Source organism: Henckelia pumila, chromosome 2 (assembly GCF_033568475.1).
Source record: "Henckelia pumila isolate YLH828 chromosome 2, ASM3356847v2, whole genome shotgun sequence".
Lineage (NCBI taxonomy): Eukaryota > Viridiplantae > Streptophyta > Magnoliopsida > Lamiales > Gesneriaceae > Henckelia > Henckelia pumila.
In genome coordinates this window covers 1,414,338-1,437,848 of record NC_133121.1, presented here as the reverse complement: position 1 = coordinate 1,437,848, position 23,511 = coordinate 1,414,338, and the positions used below count along the sequence as shown (strand labels likewise).

The 23,511-nt window shown below is 35.7% G+C and overlaps 2 protein-coding genes across 4 annotated transcripts; one reads left to right on the top strand and one right to left on the bottom strand.

The window, feature by feature from the left end:
• The first annotated feature begins 821 nt into the window (after nucleotides 1-821).
• LOC140881094 (uncharacterized) lies at nucleotides 822-7,999 on the top strand. The gene is made up of 9 exons (XM_073286121.1): nucleotides 822-1,272; nucleotides 2,047-2,196; nucleotides 2,283-2,420; nucleotides 2,530-2,688; nucleotides 5,280-5,372; nucleotides 5,608-5,724; nucleotides 6,098-6,172; nucleotides 6,318-6,541; nucleotides 6,660-7,999. The coding sequence occupies exons 1-9, from the start codon at nucleotides 889-891 to the stop codon at nucleotides 7,705-7,707; spliced, it is 2,388 nt and encodes a 795-aa protein (XP_073142222.1). The 5' UTR covers nucleotides 822-888; the 3' UTR covers nucleotides 7,708-7,999.
• Nucleotides 8,000-9,062: 1,063 nt separating this feature from the next.
• Nucleotides 9,063-17,649, bottom strand: LOC140883225 (auxin response factor 1-like). Of its 3 annotated transcripts, none has more exons than XM_073289605.1 (15): nucleotides 17,314-17,649; nucleotides 16,522-16,692; nucleotides 15,656-15,771; nucleotides 15,213-15,308; nucleotides 15,031-15,087; nucleotides 13,477-13,629; nucleotides 13,310-13,394; nucleotides 12,262-12,352; nucleotides 12,013-12,177; nucleotides 11,460-11,579; nucleotides 11,308-11,383; nucleotides 10,967-11,132; nucleotides 10,416-10,882; nucleotides 10,061-10,251; nucleotides 9,063-9,667 (listed from the first exon to the last, which is right to left on the bottom strand). In XM_073289605.1, the coding sequence occupies exons 2-15, from the start codon at nucleotides 16,565-16,567 to the stop codon at nucleotides 9,499-9,501; spliced, it is 1,998 nt and encodes a 665-aa protein (XP_073145706.1). In that variant the 5' UTR covers nucleotides 16,568-16,692; nucleotides 17,314-17,649; the 3' UTR covers nucleotides 9,063-9,498. The 3 variants fall into 3 exon arrangements, with proteins under 3 accessions (XP_073145706.1, XP_073145707.1, XP_073145708.1); XM_073289606.1 differs by having other exon boundaries at nucleotides 13,310-13,382; XM_073289607.1 differs by lacking the exons at nucleotides 15,656-15,771; nucleotides 16,522-16,692; nucleotides 17,314-17,649 and adding an exon at nucleotides 15,400-15,593.
• Between the last annotated feature and the right edge of the window lie 5,862 nt (nucleotides 17,650-23,511).

The window sequence follows — 23,511 nt, the reverse complement described above, 5'->3', positions numbered from 1 at the left end:
TGCATCTTCTTGGTGCTTCATAGATTGTGATATTAGGGTCTTTTAGTTTTATTGAAGCGATAAATATTTTTCTTTTCTTAATTTTGTCCTGAGGATTTTCGGAACAAATGTCATGAAATTTCTTCATGATTTCCTTTTCAGGGTTAATCATTAAAATATTCTCTATTTTTAATTCAATCGGATTTGTATTCCGTTTATGAAAATTTTTTGTGAATCCTTAATTTCCTACACGAAATGCTGTTCGTATTTTAGGAATATGAATCATTGAAGATCCCTTGTTTAAAGTTACGTGATCTTCAAATTGCGTGAAAAGGAAGATATTGTCTTAAAAAGTTATTTCATATTATAATATCCATTCCTGGTTCTATTTGGTATATAATTGGTATTACAAATTTCGTTTCCTCAATTTCAATGTTTAATTTTTCTGCTACTGTATCTAGCATGATCATCTTTTATTCCAACCTTTAATCTTTTATCATATTTCTTTCAATAATGACTTGGAAGTATATGTCTAGGTTTATGTTCTTTAATTTTAATTTGAATTTTTATATAAATACTATTTGAATTAGTTTTATTATTGATCATCTCTTATTCCAACCTAATCTTTTATCATATTTTTTTCAATAATGACTTAGAAGTATATGTCTAAGGTTCTTTAATTTTAATTTAAATTTTTATATAAATACTATTTGAATTAGTTTTATTTTTTATATCAATTCGCACACTTTTTTTTTAATATTTGCACGCTTATTAATAGAAGCTGTTAAGGGTATATAACTAATTTCTTAAACTAAATAAGTAATAAATTGAGCAAGGCCTATTCTCTCAATTAGATTTGTTGAGGCCTATTTTTCTAAATCTTCCTGGCGCGAGCCCTAGTCGCTAAAGATGCCCGAGAACCTAATCACCGTGAACGAGATGGAGGAAGAAGACGAAGATGCTGCTACCACCGCCAAGGCATCGGAATGCGCGGCGGTTAGTCGGACGGAGAGGCGGAAGGCGGCGAAGAAGGAGAAGAGGAAGAAAAAGAGGACGGAGACGGCGGTGATCGCGCGCCAAGAGGTGGCGGCTCGGCTCAACGACCCGGACGAGCAGTTGCGTCTCCAAGCCGTGGAGGAGTTGGAAAAGAAGAGAGCCGAGAATGAAAGGAGGGAGTTCGAGGAGAGAGAGAGGATGATTCAGGAAGCGTGGGCGAGAAAGCGTGCTATAGAAGAAGAGAAGGAAGAGATGAGAAGAAAAGACCTGGAAGAACAGCAATCGAGGCTGAATGAGGTGTGCCTCTTACTCCATTTTTGTATGCCGCATGCTTAAGTTAGAACACCGATTCTGAATTTTATGCTCGTGTTTTTAATTCTATTACTCTTATCGGTCATAGACGGAGAGAGGGTGATTTGTTATGGCGTTTAGGCTGATTTTCGGGGTACACGTATTGGTAGCTAGTGATTAATGGAGTTACAATCAGTTGCTACTTGCTATGCCAAGGAAGCCAGATGAGCTGGAAGTTAGTGCAGTTCAGACAAGCCAGGGAGTCAGATGGTGAGACATTGGAGAAGATAACTTTATAGTAAATGGAAGAGCCTGATAGAGCTTGACAACAGACTAGAAAGAATGCAGTGTTGGATTTGTTTGATGAACTATAATGTGGTCCAACAAATTTATTTAAACGTATCTTGATGACTAACTTTGTGTTATTTTTTTCCTTGGGGTGATAAGTTTGTGAAAGTTGTATAGAATAGAGAAACCTGCAAATTTCAGAACTATTTACATTGTCAAAAATTTTTTATTTAAACCTTCAAGATAGTTGTAAAATGTTAATATTTGGTTAATGGGACTAAAAAGGGTTCAGCTGCCCGAGTTATCGGTAATACCATGCTTGCAATGTGTCGGAGTCACGTATAACTTTATACTTGTATTTAATTTGAATGCTGTGGCATGTTTTGTAAATCTACGTTCACACTTGCTGTATTGACAGCACACACTTGTCTCCCTACATTTGAAGTTGGCCAGTGGGTTGTATTTTTATTGATTCCTGGGTTTTTCAATCAGGTTGGATATGAGAATGAAGTCGATGACGACGAATATGAGTACGTGGAAGAAGGACCGCCTGAAATTATTTGGCAAGGGAACGAGATTATTGTCAAAAAGAAAAAAGTCAGAGTGAAAAAGAAGGACCCTGACCATCTGATAGCGAAAGAGGTTTTACTTTTTTCTGTTTATGCTCCATTTTTTCCGACTGTTTCTACTATCTAAATGGGCAAGTGTTTGAAATCTTCATAATATAGGACCCTAACAGACCTACATCAAACCCCCTTCCTCCGCAATCTGAAGCTTTTGCTGATTATAAGAGTGCATCAATTCCTTCTGCCCAACAGCTACTAGAAAGTTTTGCTCAACAAACTCCAAATTTTGGGACAGAGCAGGTAAGATCAACTGTCTCATTGAGTTCACTATATCTATAATTTTAGAACACTATCATTTTGTGCATTTCTGGCAACATTTGTAGCTCATCCCTGATTATTGGTTTGTCAGGATAAAGCTCACTGTCCATTCCATCTCAAAACTGGGGCTTGTCGGTTTGGCTCACGTTGCAGCAGAATTCACTTTTACCCTGATAAGTCCTGCACTTTTCTCATCAAGAACATGTACAATGGCCCTGGACTAGCTTGGGAGCAGGATGAAGGGCTTGAGGTCTGTTAATGAAGCCTTCACATGACTCCAGTATCCTGATATCAATTCACACTCGTGTTTCTTATACTATTTGACAATTCTTTGAATGAAGTACAAATGTTCTCCCCAGAAACTTTTTGCCCAAGAGTTTAAAACAACTTGAAACTATCCCAGTCTTGATTTAAACTTTAAACCAGACATGTAGCATAAAAGAATATGGTTATATTATCTATTCTTATGCCACTGTTTTACCAATTTTATGCTTGAATATAGAGATGTCCCTGCTTCAAACACGAGATGGAGTGTACTTCGATTTATATTCGAGCAAATTTTGTTTCCCTTGAAAAGCCAAAATCATTTGATGTCATAAAATGACAAATGGCTGATAAAATATCGGAAGGACACCCACGGGATCTTACTTTTACCTCAAAACCCTGGTCATTAGCGAGATTTTATTCGTTTAATTTGCATACTGTTCTACTATTATTAATTCGGTAATTCCATACATACTCTTGCGATGTCATGCAATTTGAAAAGTTTCTGAGCACTTGTGGGATTGTGGTTGGTTCCATGATGTTATTTTCTATATTTTATCAGGTGTAAATTTAGTAAAAAGTGTTTGTTGCTGTTGTGAACTCAAAGCTTTAACTTCGTTGTATCAGAGCAACCTTCAAAATGAAAGAAGGGAAGTTTATAGTTCAGACCATGGGAGGGTTTTCTTGAAGTCTTGAGATATAAACTATTTGTATCCTGTGTGTTCGGTAGTGACTAGTGAGTAAGATCCTTTCCGGGTGATATTAACTAATTAATGATGCTAATGTTATAGCCTCCCTTCAACCTGTTACTCTTTTTTTTGTTGATTTCGTCTTCTGCTATCTTGTCATTTATAGTTATCAGCATGCATTAATGGACTTATTTCCTGTATCTGCATGTGACAATTGACATTTTGGTATTCGTTATCTGCTTCACGAGTTCTTAAAATAATCAAGATGAGTTCCTTAATTACTTCTAGTGTAAAATGGAGCTTCTATTTCTGGGATGTTGGACTTCTCCTGTCGGTAGATATCACTTCTTAAGGTTTGAGCTTGAATAAATGAAGGATATGGTCTTGTCTATATGCTTTACTGAATATTGACTTAATCTTTGACAAGTGTTTTTGCAAACCAGTTGCTTTACTATGCCTGTTACTATTACAGGTAAATACATCCTTTAAGCAATATTACTGGCATGTTGCATAAAAATCAGATCTCCTAGACTCCTAGTTAAAGACAGAGTCTAGGAAAGTCGTTAGTTGAATGAACTCAATTTACCCAAAATAAACTGTCTAACTAGAAATCATAATATTCAAGGGCTTAATTATAGAACACAGTGAGGAAGATTTTGAATTGTGAGCTGCATTTATTTGTGTTTTCTAAAGACTGATTAATGTATTATAATTTTATTATTCCCTCTCTATGCTGCAAGTAGATGGAATTATTGGCCTTTTTTGTTTTAAACACTTTGGTACTGCTTGCTTGGTGTGATAGGATAATTAAATAATCGATAATTTAAATGAATTTGGGTGAGTGATAGTTTCATTTGAAAGAGAGAATAATATGAGATTATTATTAAGCGTTTGATCGATTGATTTATTGAGGGATAAATCGGATAATCTATATATATTCTTTTATTTTGAGAATTTTTCCCCTATTATTAAATTATTTTTATTATTCAAATTCATTGTATTTCTCTTCCTTCTAGTTTCTTCTCATGCACTGAATGATGATTGAATGGTGTTTCTGTTCTTCGTCTATTCTTCTTCTCTCGTCTCCATCAACAAATCTCTCGAAGTTGAGATCACCATTTGATCTTCTCTCTTTTTGAAATAGTTCACGCAATTATAATTATGTTTCTAGCATTTACAAAATTTTTACCAACAATTTCATTGCTATTATTAAAAGGATGTTGATGCTAATATGAAGGGCTGATGAATACAGTATGACACGTGGCTGTGGACGACTACTCTACCCTTATTGTGCCTTTTTGAGATTATAGTTTATATTTGAAAATTGTCCCAAAGAAATCATTTGTGAACTAAGTGGGGCAATCGTCCTTGAAAAAATCCACTCTCTCTACCACCTCATTTTCTTTCGGTCTGGGCTACGGGTAATATCATACAATTTTTTGTTTTGGAATTTACAGAAAAATTGTATATTACCTGCAAAATATGTTGTACCAAAAATCTCTACCAAACACTATCTTTTATTCCATCGGCATCATCATCTTATGTCATCACCGCCGTTGTCACAATCACTGTCGCCTCTATGATTCTGCCATTTGAGGAATGAAATTTTGTAAAAATAACGAGGATAGAGGCATTTTGGTGATTTGATTTTAATGTATATGCCTATGATTTAACAGTGTCGATCATGCATTTAAGAATTTCCCCTCATGTTTGCGGGCAATGAATTTTTGGTCAGAATGATGGGTACTTTTGACACTAAGAGCTTAGCACGTAATTTTTTACGATTGGGCTCATCGAGCATGCATTTTGTTCTGGCTTGCAACTGCACACTCATGTATACCACATTTCTGTACGATCGACCCATCCTTTTTCCTTCTATCTTTTCCAGTATACAGATGAAGAGGTTGATCGAGCTTATGAAGAGTTTTATGAAGATGTGCATACTGAATTTCTGAAATTTGGGGAGATAGTGAATTTCAAGGTATCTATCTATCCATACTTGGCAGAAAATCATCTTCTGTTAATAAATTTCTATTTCATGTCTGATGATGCTTGGTATGAGCAATATTCCCTAGTGGATTCATTAGACTTTGCAATATAAACTTTTAGTTTGGTACGTTTTAAGTTGTGGATGATGACATTTACTCTGAAGCAATTGTTCATCTTGCAAGCTGTCTCCAACCTCGATGCATGACAAATTAGTAGATGTGTCTCAGGTGTGCAGAAATGGTTCATCTCATTTACGTGGAAATGTGTATGTGCACTATAAGAACTTGGATTCTGCTGAGCTGGCTTATTATTCAGTAAATGGTCGTTACTTTGGAGGAAAACAGGTATCAACTATTTTTTAATGCCCTATATAGAAAAAACTATTTTTTTAAATGTAAATCAAACTTCCTGGGTGACTGCTAGTTGTTATGAAGGATAATGTTACCTGGACTTCCTGATGATATATCAAACTTCTTACTTTCTAGCTCTTGATGCAGAGTGGAGCAATCCATCACATTATGTGACCTCATTTGTCAATTATGATGCCCTTTATTACCTGTAGACTGATAAAGATATAGAAATTCCTTTTTTTAAAAAAAAAAAATTGGCTAGGGTCATACACAACCTTATTTCGAATCCTGCACCTTCTATTTTATTATTATTTCCCATGTTTTAATCTTTAACTGATATTTTTATTTTTTACATTTGTCTTCAAAGTTGCACTGCGAGTTTGTTGGAGTAATGAAGTGGAAGGTTGCTATCTGTGGAGAATATATGAAATCTAAGTTTACGGTACAGTTACTACCTTCCTACCAAATTTTGATTTATTCGCTCGTAAGCTTTTGTTGTTCCCTCATCACTGGAAGATGCAGTTGTTTGTTTGTTCTGTCGATCACTTGTACAGTTATCATGCATAACTTATACATATTCTCTTTAGACATGTTCTCGTGGAATTGCTTGCAATTTCATCCACTGCTTTCGTAATGCTGGTGGCGACTATGAATGGGCTGATTGGGATAAACCCCCTCCAAGATTTTGGGTGAAGAAGATGGCTTCTTTGTTTGGTTATTCCGATGAATCTGTGTACAGCAAGCAGACCCAGGAAGGAAGCCCAAGGTTTTACAGGGATACGAGCAAATGTTCAGCAGATGTTACAGAGAGGTGTGTTTTGTTGTTGGCAAGTTATTGATTCATGCAACATTTGTTCAGTAAATTTTCTGTTCTGTAAGGCTTTCTGGTTCCACGCACAATTTCTTGAAGTTCCCTGGTTTTTGTACAGACACAGCTCTTGGAGATCGCAATCAAAAGAAAGTGGTTATTCTAGAAGTACAAGGAATTACTCCGAGTCTTATACCCAGAGGAGCACACATCAGCAGCAGCGCAGAAGCTCTGATAGAAAGCAGAAAGAATTTCTTGATGAGAAACCTTCCGACAAACTGTCAATTTCAAGACTGAGTCACAGTAAGAACTCATCTAGTGATAGTGAGTCGGATAGAGATTGGTTGGACAGGGGATTTAGAGACAAGCTTGATGGAAGCTCGAGAAAAAGGAGTCGAGTGCACTCCACTGAAGAGTTGGAAACTCAAGGTCATCGATGTGATGGGAGGAGGACAAACGAGACCATTTCCGATCCAAACTTGTTCGACAATGACAGATACGATTATGCGTACCGCAAATACGCAAAGGGCACTCAACACAGGGACAGAAGGCTTGACATCCTGGATGAAAATCCTTGCGCTAGTTCAATAGCAGAATTGTCAGACGAAGAAGGCCATAATATGACCAGTGAAAGTGGTAGGATGAATCCAAGGCAACAAAAGTTGTCAAAAGCACCAGATGATTACTGGGATGGGAGCAGCAGAACTTATGACAGCGATGTGAATAATGATTGTTCGAATGGTGAAAGGGGGAGATATTCTTCTCACATCCACAACAAGAAATCTTCGAGGTCTGTTAATTGTGAGGTATTTGAAGATGATAGGCCCCAGATAAATGATCCAAGCAACCTAACGGACTCTGTGGCTTGGGAATCTTTGGGCCAGCAGGATGAAGAAGTTGAGGCAGACAATGAGGCATGCCGTAATCGAGCTTGGAGGTGCAAAACATCTGATTCAAATCCGAGAAACGCCTCCATAAAAGATAATGGGAAACCTGGATATGCCAAATCCAATAAACTCCTTAATAACGCAAAGAAATCAAAAAGAAAGCGAGATGGTGACAATACCCAAGCCCCGGATCACAATGGGAGAAGGTCGCATCCTACTGCATTCAGCATTGATGAAAATCTTGACAACAGAGGCCGTTGGGAGCCGGACGAAGTTGGTTAAGTTGGGGCACCAATTAATAATTTTGCTAAAATCCGATGGCAGTGATCTCTGATCTTATTATAAGCAAGACATTTTGCCATGCAATGTTAGTTAAAGAGTATTTAGTAACACGACTCAGCTCATATTAAGGCCACATATCTCCGGGAATCTTGGGTCCAAATTGTCATCTTACTTGTCTTAAAATACAGGTTTCATCTTTCAAAATATTTGGTCCCAGCTGTTGGAATACTTGTTTATCCATCGAGGCTACGTTTGATACGTGTGATAGGATTATTATTGTAAATATAAATTGTGGGATAAGTATATTTTTAGAAAATTATTATAAAAATATTTAAAAAAACATTAATTTGTTTGGTTAGTTTTTTTGTGTGTAGGAGGATTAAAAGTTGGAGAAACCAGCTTTTACCAAAATTGGCCCTTACCACTTTGCTCATCCAAGGCCACGTGAGAATAACCTAATCTATTTTCACTCCTCTTATGACATTCACACCGATGCAGTGCCATGTAATTTTGAGTCCAATACAGTCTAGATCTCAATTTCTCCGACTGAAATTTTCGACCTTAACTCAGCCAGATCTGCGATGAAGGATGAGTTAGCTTATGTTTTCTCAAATATCGCATAGTAACTCGAATTTTTTATTCTTATCTGTACATTTCTTCGATAATTCAGCTATCGATCTTCGTTTCCGCAAATATTACATAGTAACCCGAATTTTTTGATTCCTTATCTTTTCATTTTCTTCCATATTTCATCTATCGACCTCTTCATGTTGTACAAATGTCACTGGTTTTAGTTCACAAAAACGTGCAGAAGAATTTGAATTTACTTGGTTCATATAGATTTGTCACTGATTTGCTTTCATTTCGAAATTCCATTTCGCAACAACAATTTTTCGCACCACCCTAAACCCAGAAGGCGCCCATCCTAAAAATGAAATATAAAGATTTTGGGAAATTACACCATGTCGGGTTATTAGGGCGAAGGGTATATTGGGACATATTTGATTGTCTCTCGTACTGTAGAGATCCGGACTGCTAATACCCTCATGAAAATGGGATACTTATACCTGCTTTTTCCAGCTTGCAGTGCCTTGCACAGTGCGTAGTACCGGGCCTGTGGGTTTCGATTTTTTCACTAAAAACGAGTCAAACGCATGACTATTGTCCTTGTCCTCTCCTAAACCCAGACTGGAAGGGTACTTCAGTATCGATGGATTATAACCCATATCACAATCAGTGTTTCCAACCAGATCTATATTGATAACCGAGTATCCTTTTCTCAATGATGTTGATTTCTTTTACATGGTTGACCATACAGCTCAGTGATGCTGTACTACGAACACGGCTTTTTGAAGTACAAAACTAGCTCATTGGACAAACAAAATTATATGATTAACAGAATACAAAAATTACACTTTAAATTACTTCTACGCGTTATTTGCTTATTCGAGGGCTCCTAACAGAGGACCAATCTCAATCCTCAAAAAAATATCAGGAAATCAACTTAGGATCTAAACAAGCAAGCACTTGATGATTTCCTCACTCAACACTATCAGAATACATTCCTTGTCCGTAAGAAACCGCTCTTCTATGCTAACATAACAGAAAAAATTCGGCATCGTCAGCATATATTTCTCCGCCACCATGAACTGAAACAGCCACACTCATGCATATCATCACAGCTGGCTGGTGAACAAATTTGATGGTCATTTGCTGCCTTTCTCTTCTCTCATAAATTCTAGAATCGAACATTTTCAACTTCATTGCAAGTTGGAGAGAAGTAGGAATGCGTCAGCAGCCAGATCCCACGGTTGAAGATTGTTCTTCAACACCAACGGCAGCATCTGACAGGAGCTTGACAGATTTAGCCTCGCTGAGAGGGAGTTTTATCTTGGGCGAAAGCTTCTTGACCTCCTCGGTTGTGTAGATGTATATTTTCTTGACCATCGTGCAGAATTCACTGAGGCAGTTTGAAAAAGCAAACACGATTTCAGCAATACCCTTGTATGAGAAGTCAAAAGCCATGAAATAGCATATAATTTTAGAATGTCACACTCAATAAGATTGTCTTATGGGTAGAGTTCTACCGAGTTGTTCAGAGATGATGCGTGAGTTATGCATGCGTGAATGGCAACACCTAATGTCAGTAGAGTTACTAGTGTTGACTTCTGTTATAGCATTGATGTACATGTCATAAATTCCAAACTATCCTAGCGAATGCAACATATTAATATCCACACTGTGGAGAGCACATACGAGTACTTCACAATTGAAATGTTGAGAAAATTCATAATCTGAAGAAAATAAACATAAAATGAATACCAAAAAAAGAGAAATCCTGATTCAACTTAACTGCCAAGGATCATCTCCAACCATCATCATGTCATCCTCATTATCTGTGTAGACAACCAGCCATTTCTTTGCTGAACCTGAGAGTTTCCCTTTGATTTCAAAAATCTCTTCAAATTTCTTAAGTAAATCCTCGTAGCTGTCAAGTCTGGTCAAATCTACAGCTCTTCCAACTGCAATGCCTTGCATGTGAACCTGGAGAAAATAGGAACTCACTTAACTAACCTATTTCCACAAAGATTTTTTAAAGGTGAAAAGGAAACTTTTAAAAGGCAGCAATCTGAGCTAAACTTTGATTTCCCTATTCCTCACATCTACTATCGTTTATAGATAGCAATCTAAACTGTCGTCAAATGTACCTTGGTGCAACTTCTGATTTGCTTGTTGCGTGGCTCAAGGGAAGATCTCAAGCATGACCTGTCAGGTTCACAAGTCACTAAAGGAAGATCAGGCAGGTTGCAGCTTGATGGCTCTGAATGTTGTTCCAGTTCAGTATGCCGGGGTACATGAGTATCCTCAACAGCTGCTCCACCAATTCCTGCTGGTGAACTGTCTCCAAAGGTTGAATGGTCCAGTAATTCGATACCAAACAGCCTGCAGACATTAGCTTGTTTCTTTTCAATAACAGGCGTGAATGACTCTGCAGGGGTGTCAAAATTCGGCTGGCATATTGAATTGCTCGAAGCTGGCAGCAAAATTCTATTGCAATTCAACATATTGAGTCTGCTGCCAGGATTAAGTTTAGTACATTGATGAATATCTGGTCCAGGTGCCGGATCATTGTAAGAGAATGCTGAAGGGGAGTCAGATGGTGATTTCCAAATACCTTTCAGGAATCATTAATGTTTTTAGAAAAGGAATGCACCTGCGGATTATTTATTTAAAATCACCAGAGAAACATGGACAATACCGAATGGATTAAGATCTTGCCTAGATGAACTCACAACAGGTGGCCGGGCCCGTTTATTTCTTTGTTGGGTCTGTGACATGGGAGAAGTTTCTGCAATAAGTGGTTCTATATCCCAAGGTGAAACTCTATCAGGACGCAAAACCAGCGATGGTTCATCCCACTGGACCTGGATACATGCAATGAATCAGAAAAACTAAGTATTTATAATCGAATTGCAAAAATTCAATCATCCAGATAACATGTAAAAGGGTAGGAACCTTCTGCTTGTGAATGGACCAAATCACATAAAAATGAACCACCTGCTGATTATTGCTACACTAGATAAATATATTAATGGTTACCTTTAACGATCTCCATTCTGAATCAGGCCACATAGATGAAGAATTATCCCCAACACCAACAATTGTCCCACTAAACCTGTATATGCACTCATGATTTTTAAAATCATAATGGAAAACAACTAATTTTACTTCTCCGAACTCAAAATACTTACCTTCTTTCTGGAACCTCTTCACCCTCAAACTTCATCTTAAATCTCATCCCCACTGACAGTTTATGATTTCGAGCTTCAAGATACTTATTTAAACATACAATGAATTCAGATCGACTAGTCCTGTTGTCAAAAGTTTTAAATTAAAGAAATTTCCTCCAGAAAGCCATCATAATGATAGGAATTGAAATATACAGAGACCAGACAAACTGATTAAGCAGTACAACATTGCGTGTTCATTATGCACTACCTAAAATCTTCTCCACATCAAGGTGGTTTAAGGTCTAGAAGAATAAGAGTTGTGCTAAAGTTTAAGAACTTTTGCTCAAATTCATTGAGTCAAAATTCATTAGTAAAAAATGTCTCTTAGTTTAGTAAGAAAATTTCTAAGTTTCAAGGAAAAGATGCTTCACTTCAAGGCCAAAATGGATTATATAACATGTTTTATATCTAAAACCAATTACAATATTTCTGAGGATGCGATATAACAAAGTGAAAAGTTAAAAATACAACTGATAATTCTCGAGAAATGTAATACAAAAAGTAGGAAAAAAACCTGGGTTTATAAAAAACCGAAAAACGGGTCCTCGTGCATATGGCATGTGATGCAGTAGCAAGGACCCCCAAATGCATACTATGGCTTGATATAACAGAAGATGGCATAATATTCATCTGTCTCATGAGCCTACGCACTCCGACTCGAAGATCTCCGTTTTCTTCTCTGCAAAAATTCATGAAACGACGGGTTGTTACTTGTTAGTAAAATTATTCAACATAGAACAACATGATTTCCACAGGATCATACCTTAGGAAGATAAAAGCATCTCCAGCAACCAACTTTTTTGCACTAACAAAGACACTCCATCCCGTAGTCAGTAAGTGGCGCCTTGGTTGACCTGAAAATGATGTCAATCCAAGTCGATGAGGTGTACGCATGATTTATTTAGTGTCTGGATCTCCCTATTTTCAAAATGCATGATCTCCTGATATAGTATTTATTTTCCAAATGGAACACCTTAGTAAGATTGCATTAAAGTCTAGTTTTAACTCTAATCTAAACCTCCAAATTAAGCTTTAGTTTTGGATCTCATAGGAGAGGTTATATATTGGAAGTGGTCCACACTAAACAGTACCCAAAGTTTCAAGATTTTGAAATTTGGTAACCGCAAAACAATGATAAGGATACTAGCACTGAACAGCAGATTGATCTAAAGGAGGTTTTAAGTAGCAAGTAGGTGGTTTTGCTATTGAATCTTATATCATAGGATATTCACCATCCAAAATTTCTTGAGCAGTGACAGATATTTTCGCTCAAATAATCATGCTAAATTGATTAAATAACATTTTCCGTCTTTAAAATTTAAAAATGGATTCTTTTATACACAAAGTTCACTATTATGAAACCTTCAAGGGTTCCAACTACTCGACATTCGAACTACAAGGGTATGTTTGCTTCCATAGCATAGGAATGGGCAGTAAGTCATGTGAGTTATCATTTACAATGAAATTTGTATAGCATTAATCTAAAACCATTGCATCATGGGTGAGAATGAGACGGGAGCTTGAAAACACAAATTAAGGTAGATGCACAGAAGCAAGATAAAAATAAATGCACTATCCTAGAAGTATAGTCATTAACTTCGCATCTGCGTCCTTAATAAATAATGCCAATGCAATTTAACAGACAAAACGAAATAATGGATATCTCGACATACAGTCAAAATACAGTCAAAATACAACATTCACAGACTGCAAGGTTTGCATCTATTCAGTATGATGAAATGGATCGGCTTCTGTGATGAATTGTTGTAATTCCAACTAAAATTCTATCCAACAATCATTAAGATTCTAACCTCGAAAAATATGGCGGAAATTCCATTGATTACCATGAAGATCAGAAGCAACCAACTCCTGCCAGGGTGGTTGCTGAGACATATCCTACAAAAATAATATCAAGCCCAGGAAACGAGAAGAAAAGAAAATGCATGGGATACCAAAAGCAAATCGATTAAATTCTTACCAATGGAGGTAAACAATCATCTGCATGCTTTCGTAAAACAGAAAACCCACCATGGGTGCTGGTATCAGAAGCAGTAAGAGTCTTGCAAAATGAATGGACACTACACCTTTGTGGTTCTGGTAATGGAGGATCCGGGCTTGTGATATCATTTTGCTAATCCGCCAGAATAAAACGATGAACATTTGGGGTAAAAAGTAATGCAAAAAAGGACAAGGTTGACCAAGAGGCAGTGTTTAATGTGCTAAAATGGAAGAAGATGTATGGCATTAGATAGGTTTGATTTGCCTAATTTGTCATATAATCAAGTATAAATTGTGAAATAAGTTCTGAAATGGTTCGTCGTTGACCTCCTAAAGGGAAGGGATGAAAATAAATTACGCAAAACAATTTCAAATATTTGATCATTTTCCAATAAGAATATGGACTCAGCTTGAGAACTGTTTTGGTAAAAAAGAGAATAAAAACCGAACAATTCAACATCAGCCATGAGTTGCCTCAATATAGGACTAGCGTTTGTGATTAACTAACTCTTAGGCCAGGGAGGAGAAATAAATTACTCAAAACAACTTCAAATATTTGATCATTTTTCAATAAGAAATATGGACACAGCTTGATAACTGTTTTGGTAAAAAGAGAATAAAATCCCAACAATTCCAACATTAGCCATGATTTGCCTCAATATAGGACTAGCGTTTGTAATGAACTGACTCTTAGGCCAGGGAGGAGGGAGGCAAGAATTCCATGAATGAAAACTAAAGTTCCACAACGATTTTGCTAAAATGCAAGTTTTGGCCACTTTAAATACACCACGTAGCTTCACCCAACTAAATTCTTGATTGCGGTACTAACTAGCACCATATAGTTGCACGAACTGCTCATATTAAATGAACGCATAACCAGGGGCGGATCTAGAAATTTTATCAAGGGAGGGCAGCCAGACATAATAAAAGTTAAATATAGTACTCTCATTTAAATAATATTTTTAGATTTCAAATTTCACTTGCAATTTACCCCTACGACTTGACATTTTCTCAAAATAATTAATAATAACTTAATTCAACAAACTAATATATATATATATATATTTCAGTATAATTAATTAATATTCGTAAAAATTTCTCAACAAAAAATTTCTCTTCGATGCAGTTGTTGCGACTCGTAAATTAAAAGTCAAACTCACAAGCTTGTAAGCTAACAATTCTTGCTTCAACAATTTGTTTTTAGGTTTAAAAAATTTAAAACCCATTTGTGTTTAGGTTTAAAAACTAAGTGATTGGGCTACAATTTTTTAAAGACTATGAGCCACAAATTTTCTGGTCACTTTGCACACATTAAACGATGAAGATTAATTTAAAATTTTGACCCTCTTTTGTATTTCCGTGTTGGGTTCCTAATTTATGTTCATAAATTATAATTTTTAAACTATAAGGCTATATTAGTAATTTTATAAAAAAAAAAATTCAAGTGGGGGCAGCTGCCCCCCCTTGCCCCCTATGTGGAGCCGCCCCTGCGCATAACAAGCTTAAGAGTGTCAAACAGGGGAATGATACATACATCTTGCTCAGGTATCAGAGTTATTTGTGCATACACCTCATCCGTATCTTGTTCAGCCTACAATTCAGATGCAGGAGTCAAAAACAAAAGTAGAAAATCGCAAGAAAATTTTGACATCATCAAGACACTCAAGGAGGACAGACTACACTTGAACCAGAAAAAATATCTCGAAGGAACCTCACCCGCAGTGAAACATTCATCACTTTGCAAAGGATTTTACTGGGTAATTTGAATGAATGAAGTTGCTGGTCCAACCCCTGATCGGTGGACGCTTCAAGCTAGATAATATCACAACAGAAATAAATAAGCACAAAAAAAAGCCTATATATGGACTTGAAAAAATAACATAAAATATTTACAGAAACAAACCTAAATCAGCTCTGCAACGAAAATTGAAAAATGAGAATAAATGTATCTGACATATAAGCTATACAATAAAAGTACCCTGAAATGGACAATGTATAAAAAGTAACGTTGTGATTCATGCAGACTCTTGCAAGACTAATATCAGGAAAAAAAGATCTACTGGAATCCTGTCCATTTCAACACAATTGTGAACAAAAACTAAACCAAGCACTCAAAGGGCAAAAACAAAAGGAGAAATGATAGATGGAAACAGCCCAACCTGTTCCATGTGACCCTCCAGAAAGTAATACACTCGTTCCCCTTCTTGAGGAAGGGTAACAAGGGGCCCAGCACAGGCATGCCACAGTTCTCTGTACAAAGCATCATTTGAGCCCCCTAAAATAGAATAACCATGACAAATTACGGTACGGAAGGTGTATCAAAAAGGTAAAAAAAAAAATGGCATGGTAAATTTTACATCGAAAAGAAATCATGAAAGAGGAGTTGCTTATTTCTATGGATGTATTTCTCTTCAAGTACAATAGGGGAAGTGTCCTAATTGCAGGATGATCAGCACATACAAGTATTAAAAGTGAAATCTATGAAAAGCTGTTTCCACACTATACTTGCTATCAAACAATCCTCCCTAGCTGTTCCATCCGACATACAAGTTTCAACTTGTCATTTTGTACAGCTCAGGGAAGAGGATGTCCTTCATGCTTCTTTGACACAAATACACTACAGGCCGCTAATCTTTGGAGTAAAAATGAAACGACATTTAAGGACAAACAAAGGAATAATAAAGATGTATTTTTTTTAGAAAATGGTAGTAGATATTTGGATTACAGAAATGGCCAAAGATAGGATTATGATCATTCATGTTAATCACTCCTTTGCAGCCGTTACAACTTACAAGCATCATGCTTCTCCAGAAGACCATACCCCATCGCATACCCATGTACATTTTCAAAGAAAGTACCGTCGCTAAATTTGCATTCACATAGCAAGTGGTAGTGATGCATTCAGATTTAAATGTGTAATAAACCAAGGAGAAACAGTTTGAATCAGTGAATAAATGAAATGACTAAGACTAAATACAATTAAATAATCAACATCAAGATGAGTGCAAAGATTAATAAGTCGAACCTGGTGGAGGGCCTGTGGGTAAATAATTTGCGGAAAGGTGTGCCATGAGAACACCAACTTAAATCTACTGGACGCCAAATACCAGGGTGTATTGGTGATTTCCTTCAAATACTGATGTACAAATAGCTTCACTGGATAATAATAAACTTACTTGATGTACCCCATTATTACCTAATTATGAAAATAAGAAATAAACTTACAAGAAGTTGATACCACAAAGGAATAAAAGTGAGTAAAAAATAAATTCTTAATCCTATCACACAGAATGACCTTCAATGCAAAGCAATAGCAACCAAATAGTTCGTAACTCTTCCATAAGAAATACTTCTCAACCACAAATAATCAGTTTACTGCTGTAGTCAAGCACGTGTCAAAAAGTAAAGGATGAATTAGCTTCTAACACTGTGTAGAGAGCTGCTTCTTTCTTATATTGCAGCCAATAAAAGTTTTAATTGTGCCGTCACATACAACTACAAGTGAAGTCTAAACGACGTAAAAACAAACTAGAAGGATAATCTACTTCTTTTGTCGAGAGAATAATCTACTTTTGCATGAAGAAGAAAATGGAAAACTAGTTCAAATTCAAGGTTCATGCAAAAACAAATTCCACAGACTCTATACTGACACTTGAAAGAACTCTGAGATAAAACACACCAACTATAAGCAGGCAGATGACCAAACTATAGACGAATTGTCCAAATCTTCAACATTCGATTCAAATTTCTTATCCGTAGCGAAGACAAAGTAAATTGAAAAGCACAGAATCCAACAAACAACGCAAATTCAACACACCCCGAAATCGCAGCTATCTTCTCCACCACAAATTTGAGAATCAGCTGGAAGCCCTAGGAACATCCGCCGTTTCCATGATTTATCTACCAATCTTATCAACCAGCATCCCTTCCACTGGAAATTGCGACCAGCAGACCAAATCTTAGCTCCGAATTACCAGAAATTCAGCTCCAATATCATCAAGACTACTACACTATAACCTCGTGGAAGGAGAAAAAAAAAAAGGAGGAAGAAGAAGAAATGGGAAAGCTAGAGAGAGAAACACGGTAGTCTTCTGCCTTGGTTGAAGCCGACAATACTTTGAATTTCTCTCTCTAAATATATACTTTGATGGAGAAATTTTTTGCCTTAGTGGGTTTGTTTAAGAAGGGACATTTATGATAAGCGAGCCCCGGATTGGTTACATGTTTGCCTTTTACCCGCTACTCTCACTTCATGAACTGTTATAAAAAATAATTACCTTTTTTTTTTTGTTTTGAAAATAACACTAATATTAAAAACTGAAATCTTGAGTTCCAAGAGAATAAAGTCATGAAGGCAGAGTACTACTACACAAATAAAAACAAATAAAAAATAATTACATTTAGTTCTCGGATACTTATTATATGCTTGTACAAGTTTTTGTGACATTTCAATAATTTTTTTAATCTTAATTGGGACATGAAATTGTTTTAATTGGATCTCCAATTTGATATTTTGTTTAAGTTTGATATTTTGATGTCAGTCATATTTCAATAATTAAATATTCATCAAATGAAAAAAAAAATAGTAATAATAAAGAGGTTAATTTATAGTATAGATTTTACTTTTTAAAACATCATATGAAAAATGATAATATAATTTCGAGTTTATATTTGAAAGAAATTGGAGTCGAGTATAAAAATAGACAATGGTGATGTGAAGTCACAAAATGGATCCTCGGGAAGGTGAGTAGGCAATCACCTGGGATGTTACGAAAACAGAAAAATCTTCAATGGAGTGTCGAAATATTCTCGGGCATCGTCACTCCGATGTTTAAGTCAAATTAAGATGTATAGAGTGGGCTTACGAAAAAAAAGTGTATATTGGTATGAATTATTAAGAAAAAATGTAGATATGTGTGAATAACGATAACGTATCTTGGCCAGGCCCGGGACCTGGTATGTATATGTGATTTGCCACGAACCTTGAATGATTACATAGTATGAGTTATCTGACAGCACTAAATGCGAGATGATAACATTTAATGTGAAGTGACGGTTTCATAATTTCTAGGGAAAACCATGTCGTTGCAACTTTTGAAATACTTTTTTCGTGAGGAGAATGAATCACATATTAGGGCGACGTGGCCTCTCTCCAACCGTTAAAAGGCATGGAAACCCGGTCCCTTGAATAATCGGGTTATCTCATCTACCCGGGTGTTGTTCATGCTTGGGCTCAACAACTCGAGGCCCAAATCCTAGTCACCCCGACAATAACCTCCTATCCTGGCTTTTGATAATCACTCGGATTTGGTGATAGCCTGAACAATCTCATTGGGATTTCAAATGGAAAAAACGTAAACGAAGAAAAAAAAAGGAATAAATCATTTGGATAAATAAGAAATGAGATTCCTTATTTGATCCTTTTAATATTTCTTGATGGGTCATGTATTTTTTTTTATAAATGTATTATCTTTTGTTTTCAATCATATGATTCGGAATTATTTAAGTATCACTCAAATGATATATTAAATACCTAATCTAAATAATTACAAACTTAATTTTTATATGGGCCGAGGATTCCAAATCTCGACCCAAAGTCAAAGTAAGGGCCATGGATTCCCGGGCTTTCGAAAAGTTCGATAAGCGGCCGAGGTCCCGGATCACGGCCCCTCCTTTAAATTGTTTTTAAAAAATAATTCTGAATTATAATTTTCAGATACAAATAAAATATGTCTTTTTTTCAAAACTCTAAACGTTCTAGTAAAATAGTTATTTGTGTTGAAAATATATTATTAAAGTTGAATATTGAAAATTAAAGTTGAATGTGGAATATTAAGTGTGATGATATAAGTAATGATGTATTTATATTCTCTTCATTTGTGATGACAAATATAATGAGTAGAGAAATTTTTTTATGAAGTGTAGAGTTTGATATATTTTAAGTTTTTAAGGTTTACTTTTTTATCATAAATTTTTATTTTTTGCAATAAGTTATCAGCACGATCGCTCAAAGGTTCTGTATAATTTTCAAAGCTCCAAAACACAAGGAAAAAAAATATATTCAAAAAATAAAAATATTTATTTTATTGTTTATATATTTTTATTGTGTATATATACTAACTATATTTGTATAATTTCATGTTATTACACAAAAAAATGTCTATGATATTATATTATAAATATATATATGTGTGTGTATAATATATTCGACTAAAGTAATAAAAAGGGATTATACGTATGATTCGAAAGGGGGCGGGTAGAATAACTTTTTTCATCTATGAAATTTAAAAAAAAAAAAAAAAAAAGGGAAAAGAAAAGAAAAGAAAAGAAGGACAGGACAGGACAGGACAGGACTCGAAAATAGCTTAATTGTTTGCATAAAATAATAAGCTACTGTTGTGAAAAAGTAAAAATTTACGGTAAAAAGTAAAAACTCAAAAACTCAAAATTTATCAAATTCTACACTTTATAAAATTTTTCTCTCTTCACAATTGTGTTTTTCTACACAAATGGAGAGACCTATTTATAGATCTCAATTGGAGATTAGTCAAAAATTAATACATCATTAATTACATCATCACACACTAATTTTCAATATTTTACAACTCAATTTTCAACTTTCAACCTTCAACATTCAACAATAAATAATAATATATATTTATATATATTTTCAACACTCCCCCTTGTGATGATGATCATGATAGAATGACTATCTCCATTACGTGTTGTATACTGCCTCGTTAAAAACCTTACTAGGAAAAACCCATTGGGACAAAAACCATAGTAAGGAAAAAAGAGTGCAGCCACGTAAACTCCCCCTGATGTCAACATGAATGATTCTTCACATATTTCGTAGATTGCGCATCCCAATATTATAAATGTGTTTTCTGAATATCGCCGTGGGAAGTGCCTTTGTGAAGAGATCGGATGAGTTCTCACTTGATTGAATGTAACAGATATCAATATCTTTATTCTTCTCCAGCTCTTGAGTGTATGCAAAGAATTTAGGAGGAATATGTTTAGTTCTGTCACTTTTGATGTATCCTTCTTTCATTTGGGCAACACATGCGACATTATCTTCATACAGTGTGATTGGATTCTTGTCCACTGATAATCCGCAAGAAGTTTGGATATGCCGAGTCATTGATTTAAGCCAGACACATTCACGGCTTGCTTCATGTAGTGCAATAATCTCGGCATGATTTGATGAAGTTGTAACAAGTGTTTGTTTCTGTGATCGCCAAGAGATTGCAGTGCCTCCACGAGTAAATACATATCCGGTTTGGGAACGTGCCTTATGTGGATCAGATAAGTATCCAGCATCAGCATAACCAATTATTCTCTGATTTGTATCTTTTGGATACAAAAGTCCCAAATCCGTCGTTCCTCGTAAATAACGGAATATATGTTTAATTCCGTTCCAGTGCCTCTTCGTTGGACATGAACTGAATCTTGCCAATAAATTTACTGCAAAAGATATGTCTGGTCTAGTGCAATTTTCAAGATACATAAGGGCACCAATGGCACTTAGATATGGTACTTCAGGACCAAGAACAACTTCATCATCTTCACATGGACGAAATGGATCCTTTTCTATATTCAATGATCTGACAACCATTGGAGTACTTAAAGGATTTGATTGATCCATATTGAAACGTTTAAGGACCTTCTCTGTATAATTAGACTGGTGAACAAAAATTCCACATTCTTTTTGTTCAATTTGTAAACCAAGACAATACTTGGTTTTTCCAAGGTCTTTCATTTCAAATTCTTCCTTCAAGTATAACATCACTTCTTGAATTTCTTTATTCGTTCCAATGATGTTTAAATCATCAACATATACAGCAATAATCACGCATCCCGATGTTGTTTTCTTGATGAAAACACAAGGGCATATTGGATCATTTACATATCCCTTTTTCATCAAGTGTTCACTTAGCCGATTATACCACATTCGGCCGGATTGCTTTAACCCATACAATGATCTTTGTAATTTCACAGAATAAAATTCTCTGGGTTCTGAACTTTGTGCTTCTAGCATCTTAAATCCTTCAGGGATTTTCATGTATATATCACTATCAAGTGATCCGTATAAATAAGCTGTAACAACATCCATTAGATGCATGTCCAAGTTTTCAGACACTGCTAAACTGATCAAATACCGAAACGTAATTGCATCCATAACAGGAGAATATGTTTCTTCACAATCAATTCCAGGTCTTTGAGAAAAACCTTGTGCAACAAGTCGAGCTTTATATCTCACTATTTCATTTTTCTCATTTCTCTTTCGAATAAAAACCCATTTGTACCCAACAGGTTTAACACCTTTAGGTGTAAGGACTATAGGTCCAAAAACACTACGTTTATTTAGCGAATTTAATTCAACCTGGATGGCATCTTTCCATTTTGACCAATCCTTTCGAGTTTTGCATTCACCAAAAGATTTTGGATCATTATCTTCATTTACGATGTCACATGCCACATTGTACGAAAATATCTCATCAATATCTTGTACATTCTTTCGGTTCCATATTTTTTCAGTATTAATATAATTGATAGAGATTTCATGATTCTCGTCAGTTTGTGGTTCTGACAAAATATTTTCATCATCGTGTGTTTCTTCTGGAACACCATTTTCTATTTTCTGATCATCATTTTTCTCTATGTATTTTCTTTTCCGAGGATTTTTATCCTTTGAACCGATTGGCCTTCCACGCTTCAGGCGTTTTATGACATCATGAATGTCTTCATTTTGTTTCTTTAGAATTTCAACTCGAGCAGGGGCATTTACAGCAGGTATATATGATTTTGTTACCCCTTTTGTGTCTGCAAATGCATCTGGCATTTGATTTGCTATTCTTTGCAAATGCACAATTTGCTGTACATCTTTATCACATTGTTTAGTTCTAGGATCCAAATGTAATAATGATGGTACATACCATGTGATTTCTTTTTCGATGTGTTTCTTTTCCCCTAACATTGGGAAGTTATTTTCATCAAAATGACAATCAGCAAACCGTGCTGTAAACACATCGCCTGTCTGAGCCTCAAGATATCTAATGATTGATGGACTATCATAGCCGATATAAATACCATTCTTTCTTTGAGGTCCCATTTTTGTTCTTTGAGGTGGTGCAATAGGCACATATACCATACATCCAAAAATTCTCAAATGAGAAATATCTGGTTCTTTGCCAAATACAAGCTGCAATGGGGGTGTTTATGATATGCACTTGGCCTGATGCGAATCAATGCAGCAGCATGTAAAATTGCATGTCCCCATATAGAAATAGGGAGTTTCGTTCTCATAATCATTGGTCTAGCAATCAACTGCAGACGTTTAATCAATGATTCAGCTAATCCATTTTGTGTATGAACATGAGCTACAGGATGTTCAACAGTAATTCCCATCGACATACAATAGTCGTTAAAAGTCTGGGAAGTAAATTCTCCAGCATTATCAAGTCTTATTTTCTTGATCGTATATTCGGGAAATTGATTCCGCAATTTTATTATTTGAGCCATCAATTTTGCAAATGCCACATTCCGAGTGGACAATAAACATACATGTGACCATCTGCTAGAGGCATCGATCAATACCATAAAATATCGAAATGGTCCACATGGTGGATGAATTGGCCCACAAATATCACCTTGAATACGTTCAAGAAATATGGGTGATTCCTTTTGGATTTTAGCTGGTGATGGTCTTATAATAAGTTTCCCCAGAGAACATGCTTTACACTGAAACTTATTATTCTGAAAGATCTTCTGGTCTTTCAGTGGATGACCACTTGTATTTTCTATAATCTTTCGCATCATTATTGAACCAGGATGTCCCAATCGATCATGCCAATTTGTTAGTATTGAAGAATTTCCAATAACCATATTTGATTCGATTGGACTTATATGTGTATAATGCAATCCAGTAGGGAGCATTGATAATTTCTCAACTACATATTTCTTTCCTGATTTATATGTAGTAAGACACATATATTTCTCATTTCCTTCGGTT

Excerpts from the sequence above, each read along its gene's own strand:
- LOC140881094 (XM_073286121.1), top strand. The coding sequence starts at position 889 with ATGCCCGAGAACCTAATCACCGTGAACGAGATGGAGGAAGAAGACGAA. Across the intron at positions 2,689-5,279 it reads AGCAGGATGAAGGGCTTGAG|TATACAGATGAAGAGGTTGA; the intron begins GTCTGTTAATGA and ends TATCTTTTCCAG. Across the intron at positions 6,173-6,317 it reads ATATGAAATCTAAGTTTACG|ACATGTTCTCGTGGAATTGC; the intron begins GTACAGTTACTA and ends TATTCTCTTTAG.
- LOC140883225 (XM_073289605.1), bottom strand. The coding sequence starts at position 16,567 with ATGGCACACCTTTCCGCAAATTATTTACCCACAGGCCCTCCACCAG. Across the intron at positions 12,353-13,309 it reads TTTCCGCCATATTTTTCGAG|GTCAACCAAGGCGCCACTTA; the intron begins GTTAGAATCTTA and ends CATCATTTTCAG. Across the intron at positions 10,883-10,966 it reads GCAAGATCTTAATCCATTCG|GTATTTGGAAATCACCATCT; the intron begins GTATTGTCCATG and ends GATTCCTGAAAG.